This window comes from Neofelis nebulosa, chromosome 4 (genome assembly GCF_028018385.1).
Source record: "Neofelis nebulosa isolate mNeoNeb1 chromosome 4, mNeoNeb1.pri, whole genome shotgun sequence".
Lineage (NCBI taxonomy): Eukaryota > Metazoa > Chordata > Mammalia > Carnivora > Felidae > Neofelis > Neofelis nebulosa.
Genome location: NC_080785.1, coordinates 38,796,743 through 38,821,440, shown reverse-complemented (window position 1 = coordinate 38,821,440; position 24,698 = coordinate 38,796,743). Strand labels below are relative to the sequence as shown.

General features: G+C 38.1%; 1 protein-coding gene across 4 annotated transcripts in view; it reads right to left on the bottom strand.

Moving 5' to 3' along the window:
• The window catches only part of DOCK4 (dedicator of cytokinesis 4), a 435,260-nt gene that overhangs the window by 181,418 nt on the left and 229,144 nt on the right, over positions 1 to 24,698 (bottom strand). For all 4 annotated transcript variants that reach the window (XM_058724565.1, XM_058724568.1, XM_058724567.1 and 1 more), the window contains exons 9-12: positions 20,261 to 20,342; positions 19,122 to 19,182; positions 14,957 to 15,089; positions 11,066 to 11,154 (exon numbers count right to left, since the gene is read on the bottom strand). In XM_058724565.1, coding sequence (XP_058580548.1) covers positions 11,066 to 11,154; positions 14,957 to 15,089; positions 19,122 to 19,182; positions 20,261 to 20,342 — 365 coding nt within the window. The remainder of the gene's footprint in view (positions 1 to 11,065; positions 11,155 to 14,956; positions 15,090 to 19,121; positions 19,183 to 20,260; positions 20,343 to 24,698) is intronic.

The following is a 24,698-nucleotide window of genomic DNA, read 5'->3' as shown; positions in this document are numbered from 1 at the left end:
AGACACTGTATCCCTTGACTGAGAGCTCAGGGAAGAAGCAGCCCCATCTTCTCAGCCACACGTGCCTGGAGGAGAACTTCCATCATGCTGAGCAGGGGCAGGTGGAAAGGAGGAAGTGGGTAGTGGCACAAGGTCACCAACTCTCTCTGTTCTTATCAAGATTTAGTAGGACTCTTGAATAAGTATCTCTTTACATGCTGTATGCTCTTAGAAAAATGTTCTGATTTTAGCACTCTTTAAATATATGATCCTTACCAGTTGCAGCTGTTTCTGTTTGGGGTGGGTCTATGCAGCTCCTCATGCTGCTCTTCTGTAGCAAAACTCTAAAGACACTATTTCTTGACAGTATTTTCATCCTTTGTGTTTGGGAGGTAGGGGCTAAGGGTAAAACATAATTGCTAGGACTTCTAAATGTGAACTACCAAATCACAACCATCATGAGGTAGCAGCAAAACTTGCAAAAGAGAGTATTATTAGATTCTGTCATAAAATCATCTTCAGTCAAATCTGCTTATTTATGAAATATTTCAGACCTCATTATTATCAGAGCAAGAATTTTTACTTCTATTCCCTCTCATGTGCTTGATTTACAAAATCTATCATCAGAGTTTTGCTTTGAGTATTAGGATATTATATGTGGGGTCTATGAGGTAAGATAATTGGCTTTTAAAATAAATACACTACAGGCATTTATCTAATGTGGGTCCAACTCAAAGCCAGAGAGAACTTCCAGGAGTAGATCCTGGCTGCAGCAAGTAATAAAATCCTAGTGGGATCAAGCGAGGTATTCACACAGAGAGGTCAGAGACAGGATCTATCTCACGGTCTCTGGAGTAGAGGAAAGAAAGGAAGCCAAATATCTAGTAAGAGTGCTGTCAAGTGAGATAGCACTGTTGGAAAATGAGTCGATGGAGCAAAAGCCAGAAGCACTAGGAAGACACTAGAGCGTCAAAATGAGCCAGATTAGAGAAAGAAATAAAATGGGCGTGTGACAGCACTAGAAGTCTACTGAATCATTAATTACATGATGGAGGGGCCTAGCTGCTTCAATCCTCTGCCAGCAGAACCAGATTACCCAAAGGACAACTGTCAGTAAACACTGCCATCTTGAAAATCTAGACAAGGTACCATTAACACTGCCAATGCTCAAATTTGAGGATGTATCTATTCTTTCAGATGTACTTTCAAAGCTAACTTAAAGTGAAAGAAAGAAAGAAAGAAAGAAAGAAAGAAAGAAAGAAAGAAAGAAAGAAAGAAAGAAAAGGAAAGAAAAGAAAAAGATAAAGTAAAAGAAAATCACTCTTCTCTCTTAATAGTCACACCTCTACTTCTGACTTTTTTTTTTTTTTTTCAACGTTTTTTATTTATTTTTGGGACAGAGAGAGACAGAGCATGAACGGGGGAGGGGCACAGAGAGAGGGAGACACAGAATCGGAAACAGGCTCCAGGCTCCGAGCCATCGGCCCAGAGCCCGACGCGGGGCTCGAACTCACGGACCGCGAGATCGTGACCTGGCTGAAGTCGGACGCTTAACCGACTGCGCCACCCAGGCGCCCCATCTACTTCTGACTTTTAATCAGTATTATTCAGTTTGTGAATGTGCCTATTGCTATTTCTTTAAATCAACTTAACTCTCAGACGATGCAATTTTGACACCATTGAGGATAATCAAAGGGTTTGACTATAGGCTCACTTTCTGAAAATCAGCTCCCTGTGATCTCTGAATTGGTAACCCTGTCCATTGGGAGGCCTGTGTTCTAACATGTAAATGGGATAAGTATGTACAAATACTCTTGTAATTATAATTGCTAGCCCACAGATATGCTATTTCTGGTTTTGGGAAGACTTCAATGTCTTCTTTAAAGAAGTGGTTAGCCCATTGCTCACAGTTATAGCAAAAATAAGACTAAAGGAATACATAATAAGTTATCGAACATCAACCTAAAACACTTAAGAGACGTCTGAAATTTTTTATTTTCATTGAGTTTTATCCAGAAAAGAAAATTACTGACCAAAAATGAGGGATGGAGAGTGGCCCACTGGCATATACTGGAAGCTGTAATTATAGGAATGGATGAGACCATTCAGAGGGAATTCACATTTCCTTCTTAACATTGGAAAATTTTCACCTTGAAATTTCCATCCTTATTTTATGATTTTTGGATATCAACATTTCAATGGTATATACTGAGGATTCGGTCAAGGTGGAAAAGTGGTTTGTTTTTTACTATTATGCAATAATTATTATTGTAATTTTTTTTCAAAACACGAAGCACATAATAAGCCAGTGGCTGAAAGCTACTTTTTAAAAAATGTATACTCGGGGCACCTAGGTGTCTCAGTCAGTTAAGCATCTGACTTCAAATCAGGTCATGATCTCGTGGTTTGCAAGCCTGCAGTGCAGTCTGTGCTGACAGCTTGGAGCTTGGAGCCTGCTTCAGACTCTGTGTCTTCCCCTTTCTCTGACCCTCCCCCACTCACACTCCCTTTCTCTCTCAAAAATAAGTAAACATTAAAAAAAATTTTGTTTAAATGTATACTTATGCATACTCATATTTGAGTATAACTTTTGATTTTTTAATTTATTCAAATACTTGCCTTTATAAACTGCAAATTTTTTCTAAATAGCAAATTTTCCTAACAATATTGCTAGTGATTATATCTAAGTTAGCAAAATACAGGTAATTTAGAGAATAAAATCAAGCTCTAATCAGTACTTCTATTAGTTTATACTTTGTTTTTCTTAAATATAGCATGAAGCATTAAAAATGTATTTTTTTAATTTATTGATTTTGAGAGGGAGCGAGAGAGAGAGAGAGAGAGAAAGCATCTTGGGAAGGGGCAGAAAAGAGGGATAGAGAGAACCCCAAGCAGGCTCTGTGCTGACAGACACGCAGCTCAACCACACGACCATGAGATCATGACCTGAGCCGAAATCAAGAGTCGAACACTAAACTGACTGAACTACCCAGCTGCTCCTAAAAACATCTTAGAGCATCATTTAATACCATATTTTGAAGTCTTTTTTTTTTTTTTCTTCACAGTCATTCAAAGAGAATGGTTTAAAGTGTAAATGGTTTAAAGTTTAGATTAAACTGAAAAGCTAGCACAAATGCGTGCAGTACAGCCTGGGTTTCTTTTGTTATAAAGGCCATCAAAAAAACTGCCAAAATATGAGTAAGACCTATAGATAAGCACATTACATCAATGTTAATTTCCTGATTTGATCATTGTATTTTAGTTACGTTCCCATGTCATACAGTAAGCAGAGGTAGAGAGGAATCATGCCTATACTTTGTTCTCAAACAGTTCAGGGGGAAAAATGTATGTGCTGTGTGTATGATATATGTATATATATTTGTGTGTTTGTGTGTATTGTATGTATACTGTGTATGTACACACACATATTTATAAACATTAAAGGCACTGAAGCAACCTTAGGGATTATACCAATTCAGTAATACTAAATAACTAGAAAGAGAGAAAGAGAGAGAATGAGTGACTGTGAGGGAGTGAAGGATAAAGCAAATGTAGTAAAATGCTAACCTTTGAGAAATTAGGAATGCTTTGTACTAATCATGTAACTTTTCTGGAAGTAAATGTAGTTGAAAATTTAAAAAAAACAACTTTAGAATAAAGAGAGCATGGTTTAACAATTAGGGAGTTTCAAAGGTGCAGAAAAAGGTCACTTCCTTTTCACTGGAAAAAGGTCATTTCCAGCCAAACGATGATGCCAATAAGTACCAGCTTCTTTTAACAATATTAGAAAGCAAATTTTCTAAATGCAGTGTTCAAAATTCAGAAGCGTCAATAGAGTTCTCGAGAATTATACTTCGATAATATGGAGTTAAATGGCTGCATTGCTCTGTAAGGGGAGGATGCTCAACCCCAAAAATGCAATCTAACTGTCAAAAGTCTCTTTACTTCAGCCAAACAAAGAACAATGTTCACTTCCTGCACAGAATTAAACTGCACTCCCTCCATCTAGAGCCTCTAGATGGGCTCCTCATCTAGGTAATTCCTTTTAATCTGCTGTTGGGGTTACAACGTACAATTGGTAGGAATGCAACCACGGATGCTCACCTTGCTAAGGCAAAAAAAGAAAAAAAAAAAGACTGCAGAAAGTGATGTGATTAGTCAATATGATTTCTTCTAGTTGTAAACTACATGTGCAAACTATAGGAAATAGGATTTCATAAATACTCAGATAATGTGAAAAGATTTTGACGTTTCTCTCAGGACACATTGAACCAGAGCCAATGATTTTTACACAATTTACTTCAAGTCACAGAACTGAATTTGCCTCAGTAAAATCACAGTGGCTCAGTCTTAGTTCACATTCCTAGGATTCAATTGCTAACATCTATCGGAGGTGACATTTATAATAACCATTTGCTCAGCAAACCAAAACCAGGCTCATTTTCATGACTATTTTTAGAATTTCAAATTCTTACAATATTACTTTTGGATTTTAAAATTCCCACAGAACACAATTTTGGAAATTTCAAATTACTCAAGCTAACGAAACCTAACCATAGATTTTTTTTTTTTCTCCTTAAAGTTAAATGGATCTCTTCCAATTTTCTCCCAGTTTCGAAACTCAACAAAGATAGTGGTTAATGTACCTTTGCAAGGTAAGTTTTAGGTAAGGGGCAGGGGGGAGGATGGGGGGTGGAGTCAGTTAACTAGACAAATCCCTTTATTTATTAAATAGACAAGATTACAATTCTAAGAGACAGGAAGACATCAATGAAGCATAAAGGACCTGGAAATTAGGTGGTAGAATGTGTTTCCAAAACTAATTTCAATGTTATTCTTTTTTCTCTTTTAAGCACCAATAACCAAGGAATAGTGGGAGGAAAGCAGGAAAAAACCCCATACTTTGTTGAATAAAATCAGTTCTCTTGAAAACCTCTGACTGTACTGCTTCCATTCAATCACCAATCCCATAGTCAGAGGAGAAAACAATGGAAGTCAATATATCGACCCACTGGGATAGTTTGAATGTTAGGCATCCCAATCTCCAATTTCAATTTTGTATGCCCTTGCTTCCTCCACTATATTTAAGGAAGTCATTAGAGAGCCTTCCTTCCAATAATAAAGCCAAACAGCTCCTGAATACCTCTCTTCTCATAATTGTCTTTCTACAAGAAGGGGAATAGACCAAGGTGACATCAAGCAATGATCCACCAAGACTGAAGGCTAGAAACTTCAGTGGCAAGACCAGAGCAATAGAAGGCAGACAGATGCTGGCTACTGGCAGCTGGCTGGGGCTCAGACTGAAAAGAAGAATGGGGAAAGGTGATCATAAGAACAGGAAAACAGGGCTCTACAGTAGAAGTCAATCTACATATTACAGTAGGCAACAAAATGCAGGATGGATTCTGCCAAGGCTGGAACCTTTTACATAGGGCTCTACAGTACAATGGTTTCTTTCACTCTTTCCAAAGATGCAACAAGTAGTTTTTCATTTCATTATGTTGGTTGTAAAGAGAAAAGGTAGCATTCAGGGAATAAGGTGGTTTCGATGTCACTTACTGGTAGTCTCACTCAGGATTCCAGCAAGGGTAAGTGATCCATAGGTCAATAAAATTGACAAAGCACGTGGAATATGGGGAGCACGTCTAAACACCTAGAACTTTGCAAGGAAAAAGATGTGCTGCCCTTTCTTCCTGGAGCTAATCTATGTTATCACAAGGAAAACAATTAAATTTAAAAGACCTGGGAAGAGATATTAGCAATCAAATCAGCAGAGATAAATGGAAAAGACCAGTTCAATGATCCAACCTATCAATAATCCAACTGTGTTACTCTCAAAGTCTTCATTAAGGAGATCAAATCAGGATCCGTTTTGAGAAAATGAAACAAGGTGACGCAATGATGACTCCAAAGAGGGAAAACAATAATAGCTAACAATGAACAGATACTTACATGCATCAAGTGTTGTGTTACATGCTTTGCATATGTTTTCTCTTTCAATCCCTCTGAAAGCCCTTAGAAGGTGCTATTACTATTATCCCAGTAAAACTGGGATTCAAACCTAGGGCATCTTATTTCCAGAGGCAAAGCTCTTAAAGGCTACACTCTCTATAAAATGACTCTCATATATAAGCAGAGAGAAATGTGCAGTTTGGCTTTAGTGGAACCCTGACCTCATAGGATACAGAATCAGTTATGTTAGGAATCTATCTGGAGGTATAAATCAAAGCCCACCACTGAGACCTTTACCGTGATCCTAGAGGCAACTGGGAATCACATCAGAGTCTGGAAAATGATATTTTCAAATAATGTAAGAACTGAGGAATTTTGTTCTGCATAAAGGCACACTGGAAAGAGGAAAGGGTTAGGAGTCCATAAGGAGTTGGCAAAGAAATCTACTGGAGCAGATCAACACATCCTGCTTACTCAAGACTGCATCTGTGACAGCAGGGACAGTAAGGCAATCCATGGGAAAAACTGCAAGCTGGGGCTAGTTTCATATGTGTCTATTCACACAGGAGGTCAATGAAGGGAAATTAGGAGTAGAGGGACTCTCCCTTGTGGGCAGAAACCACAAGATACGTAATGGCTACAAATGTGTACCATTAAATACCCACAGCAGGAAAGGAGCAAGGCATAATGAATCATGTTTGTGAGGCATGAAAAGAACTGAAAAAACAAAACAAAACAAACATTTAAATCAAGTCCAGGACAGCACTGTCTAATAGAAATACAATTTGAGCCACCAATTTATATTAAAACTTTTCTAGTAGCCATGGTAAAAAAAGTAAAAAGAAACAAGATTAGTTTTAGTAATGTATTTTATTTAACCCAATGTCTCCACAATGTTGTCTTTCAACATGTAATCAATATAAAATTACTGATGGGAAAAATTATTGATGGGATATTTTATGTTTTTTTTAAGTATGAAGTTTTTGAAATCCAGTATGTATTTTTATAATGACAGCACACCTCGATCCCAGTGCAATAAGCCTCATATCTAGTGCTCAATAGCCACGTGTGGCTAGTGCCCAACGAACTGGATAGCACAGGTCTACAGGGTATTTAATGATAAAAAATAGTCCATGGTATCATGAAACCCAAAAGGTTTAGAACAAAACTAACTAGGATTTGCCTAGAAGTCTACCAATAAATTTGGCAAGATTAGCTTAAATTTTTTTTTAACGTTTATTTATTATTGAGAGACAGAGAGACTCAGAGCGTGAGCAAGGGAGGGGCAGAGAGAGCGGAGACACAGAATCTGAAGAAGGTTCCAGGCTCTGAGCTGTCAGCACAGAGCCTGACGCGGGGCTTGAACTCACAGGCTGTGAGATCATGACCTGAGCCGAAGTCGGTTGCCCAACCAACTGAGCCACCCAGGTGCCCCAACTTTAAAAAAGTGGTATCTCTGAAATCTTACTGAGTGTTTGTTTGCTTGTTTGGAGCTGCTTAAATGACATTTATTAAAACTTTGTATTAACAAGGAAGATGAAAATGTCCTAATAAATTTTTTTAAAGCAATAAAAGAATACACAATTATACGTATGCAGTTAGTGACAATACACACCACCCCCCAAAATTACCCCCAAAATCTAGCCATAAAGACTAGAAAAGATGTTTGTAAACAGAACCAAGAGGAGATGAGAGAGAGAAGTGGCTCAAGCAATTGCGGAGGTTGGCTTGTCCGAGATTTGCACAGTAGGAGGGGCAGGCTGGAGACTGAGGGAAGAGTTGATACTGCAGTTCAAGTGGGAATGCAGTTTGGAGGCAAAAGTCCCTCTTCCTCCATGGGTAGGTCAGCTTTTTTCTAGCAGGAACTTCAAATGATTGGATAAGGCACACCCACATTACAGAGGACAACCTGCTTTGTTCAAAGTCCACTAATTTAAATGTTAATTTCACTTAAAAATAACTTCAGGAAACACCTAGAATAATGTTTGACTAAATATCTAGGTACTATGGCCTAGCCAAGGTGACACAAAATTAACTATCACAATGTCCTAGGGTTTAATTATCTCTAATTTACAGTTTTTCATTAGAAAGCCTTTCATCTTTTTTTCCTTTTTCAAATTTTTATTTCAATTCTAGTTAGTTAACATCCAGTGCAATATTGATTTCATGAGTAGAATTCAGTGATTCATCCCTTACTTACAACACCCAGTGCTCATTACAAGTGCCCTCCTTAATACACCCATCACCCATCTAGCCCATCCCCAGTCATCCTTGTCCAATAACCCTCAGTTTGTTCTCTATTGTTGAGAGTCTCTTGTACTTTGTTTCTCTCTCTTCTCTCCCCTGACTTTCTCATGCACTCATCTGTTTTGTTTATTAAATTCCACACAATAATGAAATACGGTATTTGTCTTTCTTTGATATGTGTTGCTTAGCATAATACACTCTAGTTCCATTCATGTTCTTGTAAATGGCAAGATTTCATTCTTTTTGATGGCTCAGTAATATCCCATTATATGTCCCAATATATATAATATCCCATTTATATATATATATTATATATATATATATTATATATATATATTATATAATATATATATATATTATATATATATTATATAATATATATATATATAATATATATATATATACACACACGCATATATGTGTGTGTGTGTGTGTGTGTGTGTGTGTGTGTGTGACACACACGATACATACACACACTTCACATCTTCTTTATCCATTCACCAGTTGATGGATACTTGGGCTCTTTCCATAGTTTAGTTATTATTGATAATACTGCTATAAATATCAGGTACATGTACTCCCTAAAAACTGCATTTTTGTATCTTTTGGGTATATACCTAGCAATGCAATTTCTGGGTCATAGGGTAGTTTTATTTTTAACTTTTTGAGGAACCTACATATTGTTTTCCAGAGTGGCTGCACCAGTCTGCATTCGCACCAAAAGTGTAAGGGGATTCCTCTTTCTCTGCATCCTTGCCAACACTTGTTGTTCCCTGTGTTATTAATTTTAGCTGTTCTGACAGGTGTGAGGTGGTATCTTATTGTGGTTTTGATTTTATTTCCCTGATGATGTTTGATGCTGAGCATCTCTTCATGTGTCTGTTAGGGATCTGGATGTCTTCTTTGGAAAAATGTCTATTCATGTCTTCTGCCCATTTCATTGGATTATCTGTTTTTTAGGTGTTGAGTATGATAAGTTCTTTATAGATTTTGGATACCAACACTTTATCAGGTATCAGAGTTGCAAACATCTTCTCCCATCTCCCTTTTAGGTTTGTTGATTATTTCCTTTACTGTGTAGAAGCTTGTCTATCTTGGTGAGGTCCCAATAGTTCATTTTTGCTTTTGTTTCCCTTGCCTCTGGAGACGTGTCTAGTAAGACATTACTCCAGCAGAGGTCACAGAGGTTGCTGTCTGTGTCCTCCTCTAGGATTTTGAAGGTTTCCTGTCTCATATTTAGGTCTTTCATCCGTTTTCAATTTATATTTGTGTACGGCATCAGAGAGTGGTTCAGTTTCATTCTTCTGCATGTTGCTTTCCAGTTTTCCCAACACCATTTGTTGAAGAGACTATCTTTTTCCATTGGATATTCTTTCCTGCTATATCAAAGATTTCATTGACCATATAGTTGGGGTCTATTTCTTGGTTTTCTCTTCCATTCCATTGATGTATGTGTCTGCTTTTGTGCCAGTACCATAATGTCTTGATGACTACAGCTTTGTATTGTAGCTTGAAGTCTGGGATTGTGATGCCTCTAGCTTTGCTTTTCTTTTTCAGCATTACTTTGGCTATTCAGGGTCTTTTGTGGTTCCATACAAATTTTAGGATTGTTTGTTGTGAGGTACATTTAAATTAAATCATTTGGTCCATACACAACTGGTCACAGAAAAAGTGAAGACAAGTATACATACCAGTTTCTGAAGTATAGAACTTCATGATATATTCTATCTCCTCCTGATCCTTTAGGGACTCTGCCCTCATGGGCTCCAGGTCTATTGTTTATTTAGTGGTCGATGTATGACATTATGTGAATGAGATAAAACCCAAGTTACCTCCCCAACTCTTGGGAAAAGGAGGGGAAAACTGACCTCACCACTCACTACAGCCTGAATGCTGCCATAGGTGTGACTTGTGAACACCTAGGGCTATCCCTGAACCAGAAAGTTTCTGTCTGCAGTTACTTTTTCTTTGTGGGTCAGTTTGGCCTAACAAGATGTGCACAGGTCTGAGAAAAAGGTGGTCTGAGTTTAGATTGTGATCTTCTACATTACCAGGCAAGTTGGACTAGAACATAAATATCTATATCCCAATTACTTTAAAAGCCAGTCTTAAAAACAAAGCATTCAGTTCAAATAATAGATTACCTAATTTGAAGTTTTTTGACATCACTGAAAGCATATAGCTACGTACTTTATTTTGTTTCCACACGGTTTGAAGCGGGGACAGGGAACAAAGAATGTTCATCAAGTTTTTGTCCACTGAGCAAACTTAAAGATGTCACTATATGCTATGTAATATACTCCATGAATTTATTAGGATAAGACTATGTACCACATATTATACACAACTTGCAATGCTATATATTACAGTTCCCTTAATAAGCATGCATACATTTTTCTGCATTTGCCACTGCAGTTTCATTTACCTTCTTATTCAATTTCAATCCATGAACCTGAATATTTATTCTCCAGTGCATAATGATGCTCCCAGCTATAGGCAGTGAAGCATGTTTTTCTTGGACCTTACTGACCAATTTCCATCCATCAAACCTATTCCACACAACAGTCAGGAACCCAACCCTATCTGTCATTTGGTTTTTAGTAACTGGTAACAACTAAGAGGCCTCAAGACTTGGTATTTTTAAACAAATTCAGGTACTCTGCTTTGTTTCAAACCAGAACAGGATACACTTTTTAAAGAGAGTTATAGCTACAAGCCTATCAAAGCACAGGGAGACATACGAGATTGTTGACTGGACATTTTTTAAAGTTACAAAGTGAATGCAGACATAAACAAAAGGCAGTTTGCTTCCTTCTTACAAAGATAAATAAAATAAAAGGCCTGAAATGAAGAGTGGAGGTAGAGTCAGCCAGCCCCCCACACTCACCTGCGTTGGAGCCTGTCAAATTGTAACGTGCGTTCAGCTTTTTGATGATGTTCTCGTGGATTTGGTACCACTCGCTCTCTGTGTTACACCTATGAAAACATTAACACTCTGTTAAGCTTGGATGATGGATGAGATCAAACAAAGATCTTAACAGTACCCCTGCTCTTTTTGGAATGACCACCATAATGAACTTCCTTAAATCTCCTGGGGAGTTCCCAACAACCAGTCAGTTTTAGCATAATTGCCCCATGATGAGCAGGGCGCCCGTATCTGGTAAATGCATGACCACCTACTTCAAGCCAGAAGTGGCTGTTATAAACTCACAAATGATGACAGTCCCTCTCACCACAAAATCTCAGGAACAATGTACACAGTGGAAGGCAGGGCAGACTAAGATTCAAACCCTCACTATTAACTGAGTTATGTCTTTGGGCAAGTTATTTACCCTTCCTATGCCTAGATTTCTTCATCTGTGAAATGGGGGTAACATACAACAATTGAATAAGCTTGGGCTTAGGATAATGCCTGGCATATAGTAAATGCTCAATGACTGTTAGTTCTCATTAGTGAGTTTCCACCCACTGTAACATAACTAAATTTGGCTAGCATCAAAGTGCAACAAATCAAGCAAAATGCAACTGAGGTTAACACAAGTTGCACTGGGGTGATTAAAAATACCCTTGCACGAAAGGGTAATTAAAGTCCCCCAGCTTTTCTTCTTCTGGGCTAAAAGGCATCGTTCCATCTTCTTACTTTCACAGCCATCTCTATCTTGCTCTTTCAGCTCTTGTCACTTCCTAGTTTATGTCCTATTCGTTCGCATGCTGTAGCTCACCTAGAAAACTTTGAAGGTTCTTGAGGAATAGATCCTGTAAATGTGTGTCCCCTCAGGACTTTGAACACCGTGGGTGCTTAAAGAGCATGAGCTGCATCAGTGAATGGATGGATGGCCCTCTGACTGGCAACTCCTCATGATTCCTAAATGTCAAGGTTGGTTACCCCTTCTTACTGCCATTAGGCTGGGGACAGCCTCCCTCATCTGAATATGCTTAGAAATCACTACTATTTTTTTTTGATAGCCACAAATGCTCCCTCCCAAGGGTCCTGAATATCAAACTTCTATACACTATCAATCAAAATGTCCCACAGATTTATATTCCTTGTGATCTTTGTCTGTACCTGACACTCACAATTTGCTTACATATTTATTTAATTCATCCCCAGAGGCTTTTCCAGGATGAACATGACAGAGGTCATTTTCAAGCCACTTAACAATAGGGTACCAAACAGAACAATGAATCTTAGAAGGCTGGGAAATTAAGATGAAATGAAACCATTCCACCTGTCCAGCTGTAAGACGTCAAATTGCCATTGAGTAGTAGATCCTGTCTCTAGTTTTCTTATTTCAGCTCAGTGTGGAAGAAAGATGGCTTGCTTCCTATTAGTTAAGTGACTCCAGAATTCATGCTTTTCACCTACAAAACTCTAAGTAAAATCAAAGCTCAAGTATGTGACTGAAATATCTTCCAGGCTCAGATGAGGTATTTGTTACTCTTCTATATTTAAGTCCCAGATGGGTTAGGGATTCAGTCACATTAACAAATAGAGATTTCTTCCAAATTATTTCTAACAGGCACTTCCTTAAAAATGTTTTACTATAATCACACTTTCTTCTTAATCTACAGTGAGTGTTTTGATTGGCTAGCATTCCTCCTGCAACAGATTCATAATTTGCTGACGTGGCATTTTTAAGGGGATCTCTCTACCAGCAAGAATAACCTAAAACCTTATTTGATGCTTATAAAAACACAGACAATAACAACCCACAAAAAGCAATACAATTTATTTTTATGAGAGTGAGCATCTCTCATAGGCAGAGTTGGAATGCCTGGGTCTTCTTGAGCTAGCTGCATAATCAAGGCTGATGCATGCAACTGTCGGTCCCCAGCGTTCTCAATGGCAAGATAAATATAGTGCTTGCTACCCACACCTGGAAAGACTGCTCAGAAATGATGAGACTGTGATTGTGAGAATTTTATTTTCTTAAAAAGCAATGCCACACAATAGCATCATTATCACATTACTAGACAGTGGTGTGAAATAACACCCGAAAGCATAGGGCTCAGTACGTGACAGCTCAAGTTCTGGAGTCAGACAGTCCTGATTTCAAATCTGGATCCCACTCTCATGAGCCTGGTGACTTTGGGCATTATCTAGCCTCTCTGTCCCTTTATGTGGAAAACAGAGCCAAAGCATCTGCTTCACGGGTATGTCATCAGGATAACGTGACAGGATACATGGAAAATACTTAACACAGTTCCCTGCACATAGTAAGCACACAGTAAATAGTGGTCATTAGCATTAGAATTATTTCAAATACATTGTATTTTATGATCCCCAGGAGGGTTTGGGAAAAGATTCATAGGTATCAAAGATTCAAAGTATCAAGGTTTTAATCCCAGCAGCCAAAATTGAGGGCTGCCACGTGATAAAAAGAGTAGTGAGCTTTACTACCCACTTGTTTCACCCGAAGTTTTCAAGTTTAAAATCAAGGTCACATGTTTTATCCTTCTTAAAAGAGACAGAGTTTCTGGTCCTAAACCACAGGCTACAAACAAATCTTTCTCAACTAATTAGCAAATGTGTGACATAGGTCCTGGGGGCACTGGGTGGAGAACAGATAAATCCATGAAACCCTCCAGCAGTCGTCAAAAAGCAATTTGAAGTCTATATCCCACAGGCAGTCGGCCACTTGTATTAACCTACGAAAACTACTGGCATACATTGGGTATATCAACTCCACAGATAGAACGGAAACTAAAGCACAATCATTTATGGATATGGCCAGCAGTTTGGTCCTCAAACCAGGAATGAGGAAACCCCACGCTCACTGCCCTACCTACCCCACCCCCGGGGGGTGAGGACATCCCTGTAGATCAACTCTCAATTTCTAAAAGTGTGGGGAGATGCTCAGGGTGGGGTGATCTGAAACCATGTGCTTTAAAAAAAAAAAAAATCAACTAACTTAGGATTTGGGATACATTAAGTGATTTTCTTAGTGGAGTGCTGTGAGTTGAACTGTCTCTCTCCCCTCAAAAAAGAATATTGATGTCCTAAGCCCTCAGAATGTGATCTTATTTGGAAATAGGGAGTTTATACAGGTAATCAAGTTAAAATTAGGTCACTAGGGTAGGACCCAACCCAATGTAAGTACATCCTTATAAAAAGGGGAAATGTGGACACAGAGATGGAAGGCAGTGATTGGGCAGTGCAGCTACACATCACCGAACACCAAAACCTGTCAGCAGCCACCAGAAAGTAAGAGAGAGAGGCATGGAATAGATTTGTCCCTCCTATCCCTCAGAAGTTATCAACCCTGCCAACACCTTGATCTAGGACTTGCAGCCTCCAGAAATGTGAGACAAAAAACTTCTGCTGTTTAAGCCTCGGTCTTCACGGTACTTTGTTGGGTAGACCTAGCAAACTAATACTATGTGAAAGAGAAGAGAAATCATCTACTTGAGCTTTCTGTTCCCAATTCTAATGAGTTTATGTTAAAAACTATGTCCATTTTCCAAGAACAAACTAACACTCTGAGGGTAAGGACTGGTCAGGTTTTTAAACTCACAGGAGGTGCTCTGTGAAGTAGATGGTCTCCCCAGTTGATAACCTATCTGGGTTCTTGGAGTCTTGATTTCGTGATTCCTCTGACTGGTGAATGGTGATTTGTGGACTCACTTGTAGCGAGTTTACAGACTGTTTTCAAGGAGTGGCTCCTAAACTCAACCCATCTCTTGCCCCTCCATTACGGAAATGGAGTAGCATCTGCCACACAAGAGCCACATGTGCCTCTGCACCCGCCCCAGGCCCCGCTGCGTTCGTGCTTCTTACATGTACACTTTTAGGATGAGGTCATCTTTCGTCTCTCCTGTCAGCAGGTCGGCAATACTAAGGACCGCACAGCCAAAGGGTCGCCGGTACTGGACACTACAGGCATTCTTTTTTTCTCCTGCCCCCATTCGACCTGTTCAATTGAAAAGCAAACACAGCCCATGGAGCCATCTGACTGGTGCATCTTAAATAGATACATCGGCCAGATAAAACACAACCAGGCAATTAAAAGGACACAGAGGATGTTGCTTCAGTTCGTGACTCTCCCTGCCAAGCACCTCACTGTGTGACCTCGGGCTCATAGCTGTAACTCTGGGCACCAACTGTCATCTTTGAAACATGAAGATTGGTGCTGGTCCCATGTTTGGGAACCCTCCCCCTGAGGATTTGTTTAGGCGACCAAGGAAGTCCAGGTCAATAAATGCAATAATGGTGTCCATTCCATCTAAGAGAAAATTTTTTAAAAGGTCCGCGTTTAAAGAACTATTTCAAATTATTTCACCTTTGAAAGGAAGCAGTTTAGATACCCTGAAGATATAACAAGGAAGCACGGATGATCAAAAGAACATGCATGCCCTTTCCTGACCCAGGGCTCAGGCTGATTAGAACTCAGCCAATGGCTGCAATCTCCCAGGATGGCTGTCACTCCAACACGGTTGCAACTTGTTTAAATTGTTATATATTTTTAAGTATATTATTGAGATACTGCTTTAATTTGTTATTGTATTTAATTTACCAGTGGATTAGTCTGAGGACAGAAAGCAGAAAGTATACTGAAGCTGAAATATAACAAGTTAACGTGAGGGAAAATAATGAAAAAAATATGCAAATCTGTTTCCAGATGTTTGGCAACAGATATATAAGTTGTTTTCCATCTGAGCAAAATTCTCCCACAGGACATCTAGAGGACTCCAACAGTTCCCAAATCCAATGTTAAAAGTTAAAAAAAAAAAAAAAAAAAAAAAAAAGGAGGGGGGATATCCAACTTGGCTTCCATTCACTAGTAATAAAGTAAAACTACCTTAGCAATGCATCATTTTTAGGGAAATGCTTACAAATAGCATGGAAAAACTACAACATGGTCAAAATAAGTTGCTTTTTAGATGTGCAAAATTCAAAGAATCGTGTTTTCATGATCTGATGCTGTAATACACAGCTAAATTTCAACCCACGTTTTCATATAAATTACACTGATAAACCAAACACTTTATAAGGTCCTATTTGAATTTATCAACAAGTCATACTTTTACTTACAAAACTGGCAAATAAATTTAAAACTCTATTCACTTGTTAAATGGGAAAAAAAAAGTCTAGTTTACCTCTATTTTGAATATTATTACAGATTAGATTAGGATAAAATATATACTCCCATCTTTACCGGTATCATGATTTACAAATTCTTTTCTTACTCAATCATTCCCTTTGTTAACACAAGCCGACACAGGGATTATAAGATTTCTGGGTGGAGTGTTTCAAAGTTACTTAACATCACACAAGGGGTTTAGTGGTAACAAACAACAACAAAACCCCTGAAACTCTCAACATGATTATTCCCACACAGACTCCTCCAGCTGTAAATTCCTATAAGTTGATGCAGGGTAGGCATATCGCCCCAATTTTCTGACCCACTGTGGCTAGAACTGCACGAAAGCAAAAGCTGTGGGTGCCTCGTGAGGACAGCCAAGTAAGGGGGATGCAGGAAGTGCTCTCTCACCACCTGAGGAGCCGCCGTGAGGTTTGGGCCACTTTCTCTGACTGCCTTACACCCTCACTGCTGAGCCTCTACATCACTCATGTCCTCAGACACTCAATTTCAAGTTGTCTTTTCTGGCTGTGCAGGCACCACAGCTCTGGATACTAAAACTTTTCTCTCAGTCCTGCACCAAAAACGGTACTTGATGCCAGCCCTGGTGATTCCAACTCTAGAATTAATCAAAGTTCACAGTTCCGGTCAGATTTCTAGGAAAATTCTCTAGGCAGAAAGGCAGGCAGGCGTGGGGAAGGTAAAAATATTTAGCAATATTTAGTAAACAGTTTTGGGAACCAGCTAAAGCCAAAAGGAGAAACACGGCGATGGAAAAACCTTAAGCGGGATGGACGGCAGGAGGATCTAAAGCTATTTATTTCTCTCTTTTTCCCTCCTCTTCTAGCCAAAGATCTCGGCTTAAATTCCGAGGCGAGGTGCTATCGCTCTTGTTCTCTGCAGCCAGTGACGGTCAGCGTGCCCTGTTCTTACTAAAGCAGGTACGAGGGACATTCTAGAAAAAGTAAGAAGTATTTCTCCCTGACAGACCAGAATCCTCCACTCTTCAATTTCACTGCAGCAGATGAAGTCTCGCCCTTTCGCAGCATTTCTTACCGTTATTATTCCTTCTCGGTCTCAAGATGTCACACTAGTAAATGTGCCCAACCATCAGGCAGTTTATGCAGGAATCTCAGTGAAGCATTAATTTGGCCAAAGCTCAGGGCGGGGGCAAGGGGTGCAGGTAGTTTCTGATTCAACATTCATTCTGACGACTTAACGATCATAAAAAAATCTTAGTAAAACATGCAATCACTGATCCAACACCCTGTGTTCAAAAGACAGCCGTGTCACCGGTATGACAGAAGTGGCTCCCTCAGCAGCAGAGCCACCCAGGCCACAGGCAAGTAGGACCTGGAGTCCATGTGCCACATGTGTTTCTACCACTAACAACCTGTAGATAACTTTTAAAAAGTTCGGAAAGCAAAAGGAGTTTACTGTTTCTCTCAATACTGTAGAAAGTTATACTCCAATGCAATGTTTCTATGAAAATATCCAAAACCACATTTTACATTAATAACTGGCATTACACATTTGAAATAAACACACACACACACACACACACACACACACACACGAAAAATTACCTAATAGACTACATGGACTGCACCCCTGCCATCCTGGGCCCACACAAAAGCTTGATCTCATAAATCCACTGCAGCATGCATTCCAATTTTTCCAACATTTAAAACAGATTCTTTGCAATTCCTCCCCCCCCATATACTCACTTATAGAAAGAAAATTAAAACCAAAAACAGTGTTCTTTCTTTTTGTTTCAACTGCCCCTCAAATTAAAAAAAAAAAAAAATAGCATAAAATGAAAATGGGTTTTCAGAACTCATTTTTATGAGAAAAATATAAAGAAAATCTATGTTGGAACGGCAACATGTTTTATAGTCTCTCTCAATGCACAATGTGGTTATCATATTCATAAGATAAAAGACTATAAAAATGAAGATCACTATGCAGGATTGCACAGTGATGTATTATTGTCCTGCAGCAGCATTCGCGAGCAGATAATATACCAGAGTTAGGGAAGAAGTGGGAACCAATTCCCAGTATCAGCTGGTTGGCTTTTAATAGAAACACTGTGTAGGCTACACAATGCCTTGTTTTACCTAGTTCCTCTGCCATAAAATACCTGCTTTTGGAGACATTTTATGAGTAAAAACGAGTGAAAATATTCTGGGTCTGTTGTGCAAGTTCAGTGTAGAACACCCAAAGTGGGCTCTGCAAGATGTTAGTAAATGTTACATTATATAAATGTTTCCACAGTCAAATCAAATATGGAGAAATCTTGGGCCAACCAAGTTAGAGAGGCATTTCAATTTTTCCCTGTAGGGCTTCTCAGACCCTTTTATGAGCTGATGATATTACACAAGTGGAAAAAATATACAGCATTCAGTATTTCATAACCCTTTTCTTGTAGCACTTTCTGCAATAATGCTCTGTGGCATTCTACACTTTTGAAAATGCCAATTAGTATAAAATCTTCATAAACCTGTAGGAAATCCAGATCCGAAAAGTTCAATTTATGCTGTTAACAGGAATTAGAATTTAAAAAGACAAACACCAACTTTTGAATCAAATATGTTTAGGGAGTCCAATAAAACAAAACGAAGCACGACGACGACCTAATGACTTCTATGGAAAGAGAACAAAATCTATTTATGATGCATGAAGAGGTTGTATGTGAGTTTGGGGAGGCAAGGGAACAAGTCCCAAATTCGGTGGTTCTTGGATTCCAAACTGGCTTTCGCTTCTTTCTCATCCAGATAGCAAAGAAATCACATCACCACAGAGACTGTTCAGCATTTCTTGCCGCTGCTGTGTCCCTATCACACTGACAAGTGTTGGACTTACCAATTCGGATAATGTGCACAGTGATATAGATGTCCCTTCTTAGTTCGCTGCTACCCAAATCCTACCAAAAGAAAAAAAAGTGTGATTATTTTAAAACTCATAATTTATGCAAAAGCACTTAAAGGTAATAGCACATTATTTTCACAAATAACAGAAGAAAGACCAAGATAATGTCAACATTCTTAATGGAATTTTGCAGAAGCATATAATTCAAATGCCATTGTAAAACTACCACTACAATCACCTTGACATTGTAAGTCTATTGATGTCAAATAATGCTTAAAAAAAAAAAAAAGCTCATTCTACAATAGCCAAGTTATGAAAACAGCCCAAGTGTCGATCAACAGATGAATGGATAAAGAAGATGTGGTATATATACAATGGAGTATTACTCAGCCATAAAAAAGAATGAAATCTTGCCATTTGCAAGGACATGGATGGAGCTAGAGAGTATAATGCTAAGTAAAATAAGTCAGAGAAAGACAAATACCATAGGATTTCACTCCTATGTGGAATTTAAGAAACAAAACAAATGAGCAAAGGAGAAAAAAAAGAGAGGCAAACCAAGAAAGAGACTCTTTAACTAAAGAGAACAAACAGATAGTTACCGGAAGGGAGGTGGGTGAGGAATGGGTGAAAGAAATGATGGGGATTAGTTGTGCACTCGTTGTGATGAGCACCGGGTGTTTTATGGAAGTGTTGAATCACTACATTGTACACCTGAAACTAATATTGCATTGTATGTTAACCAACTGGAATTTAAGTAAAAGCTTAAAAAAAAATAAGTAAAAATGCCACTACAATGAACTTTACGCTGTAAGTCTACTGATGTCAAATAATAGCTTTTTTAAAAAGTCCATTCTTATTTTAATCTCTCACTCACTCATTCTTTAAACATTTACTAAGTATATTCTAAATACCATTATGCCATGCTGAATCTAACAGGCTCTAACATGCACCAAAGAACAGAGGTGTGTCTATCAATGGTGGTGTTAAGAATTCCTAGCACGAATGTACTTTATGTGTTATTTACCAAGTTTAGGCAAAGTCACTATTTTCTCTCACAATAATTCATTTCCCTTAAGTAACAAAGCACAATTGCAAGAATCTGCTTCCTAGATGAAACAAGATCCACCTACCACAAAGAGAGAGCAATGTCGTTCTGGTTTATCTGGGGCTTTGGGAAGTCCATTTCTATTCAGCCTCAAGAAAAATCTCTCACTATAAGAGAAAAAAAGTTTAATATTCTGAAGATTATTTAATATCTAAGGACTCATCACTCTTCTAATTGCTTCTTCATCTAAGGAGTTAAAGTCAAAAGTTATTAAGTCCTTCATTTGATGCCAAAATTGCTTATGTAAATTAGGCGCATGCCCAGGACAATAAACATTTGCTTCATTTCTGATAATACAGGCAAACTGCAACTGCAAAAGCAGAAAACATAAATATATATGCAAACAAAAAATTAACTTTTAAAAGAATAGGTTTTCATATCAGTGATATCATTATTCTATAAAGTAAAAACAAGTGCACTAAGGAAAAAAACAGGACCTAACTGAGTTCATACCTAAGAGGACTGTTTTTCATGTTTTGTGTGATAGTATTTAATAAACATCATACACCATTCTCAGTGGTAACCATCCATTATACGGTTTAATATTTTATGCTCATAAAAGTCTATAATCCAAAACACAAAGAGAAGGCCCAAGAAATGAAATTTGAATTTGCTTTGGTTCACAAAGGAACAGGAGAACTCAAACCCCCCACAGAACTTGCACCTGAATATACAGGGTCCCCAAATCTAATGCAAACACAAATGCTACTGATCAGCCACTAATTCAAGTCAATAAATGCTTGTGGATATCACTTAGATCCAAGGTAATGCTACCCTGTTTATATTTAAATAAATAAATAGAATAGAATAGAATAGAATAGAATAGAATAGAATAGAATAGAATAGAAAGAATATCAATCCAAGAAAAATCAATCTACCAGCTACCCTGAGCTTCTGAATTTCAATACCCTGGTGCCTATGAAAGAATCAAATGGCTGCCTGCCTCAGGCAGAAAACACACAGCCAACATCCACAGAATGTGGTGTTAGCACATAGTGTGGCCTTGGTTAGTGTAGTTTCCGCCTAGGGAATGAGCAGGGAAAGGGAGTGTGGAGCATTGGTGAGGCGCAGAACTACCAACTCTATGCGTTTTCATCACTCGATCTTTGCCTTAAATAATGGCTCTGTCACCCAAAATCTCCCTTCCTTATACAAAGGGAGAAATGAAAGCCATAACCACATCTCTAAGGAAGCATATGGATTTGAATTTATGGCTGTTTTGGACAGCTTTATTCTCTTTTGCGATTTAAATCTAGATAGATGCACGCAATAGATTCAGCTACCTCGCTTACCTTGTTGTTTTTTTTTTTTTTTAAGCTAGGCCTATTCCTGACCTCTCATATGAGAAAAGGGAACCAATGACCATTGCTATGGGATCATTTCCATACCTATTACCTATGGGTTTGTTTTTGTTTTGTTTTGTTTTCCAGAGTGGTGGCTGATAAGGTCTGATGAAGAGAATATAAATTGCTGTAAGGTTCTCAAGTGAAGCTCAAGTTCCCATATGCTATGATTCTGAAAGAGAGAGTGGGGATGACAGGTCCAACTGGGGGTGCAAAATTACATTAATCTTATCCAATTGTCATGATAATTCAAAGAGGAGGCTGTCAGCTTTCTTCACAGTGGAAGGAAATTCACTGTTATTTCAAGATTAAGACATGCTAAAAGGAAATGTGTAAAACTGCATCTTAGGACAAGTGAATTATACTTAATCATATTAGGTATACTGTTTTTGCATGAATTTGCCATTTGGTGGCTGCTCTGCTAAGGACTTTACAGGGATTAATTCATTTAATCCTCACTATGCCCTTATAAAAACAGCACTATTACTATACCCATTTTATAGATGGGAAAACTGAGAAATAGTAAATAGTTTTGCCCAAGATCACAGAGCTGGCCTGTGGCTTAGGATGGATTCTATACCACGTGTTAATTTAAAATCTTTGCACTTTATTTAAATGCTATGTAAACCGTGTCTCTGCTTTATAGAAAAATATTGAGCAAATATTTCCAGAATATTGAGATAAGGGAGAAGTCATTCATCTGCTTGAGACACCCACTGACTCAGTCAAGCCTCGTCTCCAGAATACAGGGTCACTCTCCCCAAACCCTTCCTGGCCTCAAAGGAATGAAAGAAATGAAAATCTGATTTAGCAGATTTCAGAGCTGTCTCTGGCTTAAAATGGTTCCTTACTAGGTTGTTCAATGAAACATACCTAGAAAAATAAATTATTTTACTAAACAAACGCAACATTCCAAAATGATTTAAGAACTTGGCTTTAGTCAAAACTCTGGAGATTTAAGAATGCTACTTGGTTTTGCTTCGGAGCCATCAAAGAAAGTTTATACATTATATCTCAGCCCAAAACACATGCACTGTGACCATTATCCCCTCTTGTGTATCAAAGAGAGCATGTGCCAGTTCATATGTGTTTTCTGTTTGTTTTTTTGAGATGCACTTATGTTTGAGGCTCTTCCTTATTCCTACTGGAATGTTTAAAACAAATTTCATTTTATCTTCTGACAGGTGAGTCTAAAATGATGAGTACCAAATAAGGTTAATATACAAAAGTCAACAAGGCATTCTAGATATTAAAACCTTAACTTTAATACGGATATAAAATACCACTCCTTATTTCCAAGCTTCATCAATATTCTGATAAAGCAGTGTTTCCTCAAGTATTCTATTTCAGAAAGAGATTCCTCTTGCTCTGTCACTATTTTAATTTCACCAGTCTAGACAGAATCCTGATTATGCAAGTATTATACTATATCATATCCTGTTTCAGAAAGAATATCAATATGTACTAAGCCAATGACATATCCCATAGCTTAAGCATGCCTTAAGGGGGAGATAAAAATAGACTGACTATGGGTACTATGGAAAAATAACCCGTGCATTTTTTTTTTTTAAGACTTCTATTAAAGGAAAAAGAAAACCTTTGTGGCCAATTTAAAAAAAAAAAATTTTTTTTTTATTCACTTAGTGACAAATTCTTACACAAACTCAAATGAATTTCTCTTCAGCTTTGGTAATACAGCAACTGTTTAATCAGTAAATGGTTTCAGAGTAAACCAAAGACCTAGAGCAACACATTCCAGAATCTTTGGATTACAAACAAATACCCCTGATCCCATGTGTGGAGAAAACCAAAACGTATGCCTTCAAGGCTGGGAACCGAATAAGTCACTCGCATTCCACCTTGGAACACCTTCTACAATTCTCTCACAAACTTTGGTGGCCACGCACAAAGGCATTTTGGAGACTCTATTTTAAGTAAAACAGTGGTTATCTCTGATGAGAAAACACAACTAGTTTTTGTGAGTTTAAAACTGTCCTATGATAAGATGTGAATACCTCCATTACATATTCACATTTTTTTCTTAATCATAAGAGGTTTGTGTATTTCTTTCTATTACATTATGAGTAACCAGAGTACAAGGGGATCACCATGAACCTTTACATCCCCAGCTGGTGGCCAATGATTTGGTACTTCCTCAGTGTTTAATTAAACACTGAACAAATACAATCTTTTAGGAAAAAATACAACAAAATCCAAATAATTGGGGAGCTTTATCTCCCTTCCCAACTTTCCCTCTCTTCCCCATAATGTCCTTTATTTTGTGGTAGAGAAATGTACAAAATTCTCCAAAGAGACATTTCAATCAGTGGCGCCTCCCCACCAGATGTGAGTCACTGAATTACCTTCATGGTACCCCCAGATTCTAGATCATGATTTTAACCTTGTTCCCATGTACATTTTATATCTTTATTATATTAAATATATAGTAATGGAAAAATCTACAGTGACATCATATACTTCCAAATGAGAATACTGTGTCCTTTTTCATCATCAAAGAATGAATAAGCAAATAGAAACACTTCCAGAAACACTGAGAAATGAGACTTGATATTACCAGCAGGGAAAAATATCCTCATTTGACTTTTCCATATACTGCCATGTTCTCCCAGAGGAAATTTCACTGCCAGAGAAATTTAGTGTCCACCTGAATTCCGTGTGTGAGCCATTACAAATCATTCCATATTATAAATCAACAATGACAAAATCTTTCTTTGGAAATAAAGAATAAAAAATCCTATTTATTATTTATGACTTGCCTTCTTCTAACAAGAATTTAAGGAAAGCTAGATAATGAAGTAAGAATGTATCTAAGCACCCCCAGCATGGCGCCAGGGGAAAAATAGTATAAATAAATATATACCCTGTGCTAGGCACCATGACTTACACTTCACATGGATTTTCTTACTTAATTCTAACAATCACCCTATATGATAGGAACTGCCTCCATCCCTGCTTTATACAGGAGAAATCTGGGGCTTGGAGATAGGAAGCAAATTGGCCAAACGTGCATGGTCAGCAAGCGTGGAGCCAGGAAATCAATATTCAGGGCCCAACTCCAGAGTCTCAGCTCTTAACCACAATGCTATGCCATCTTTAAAA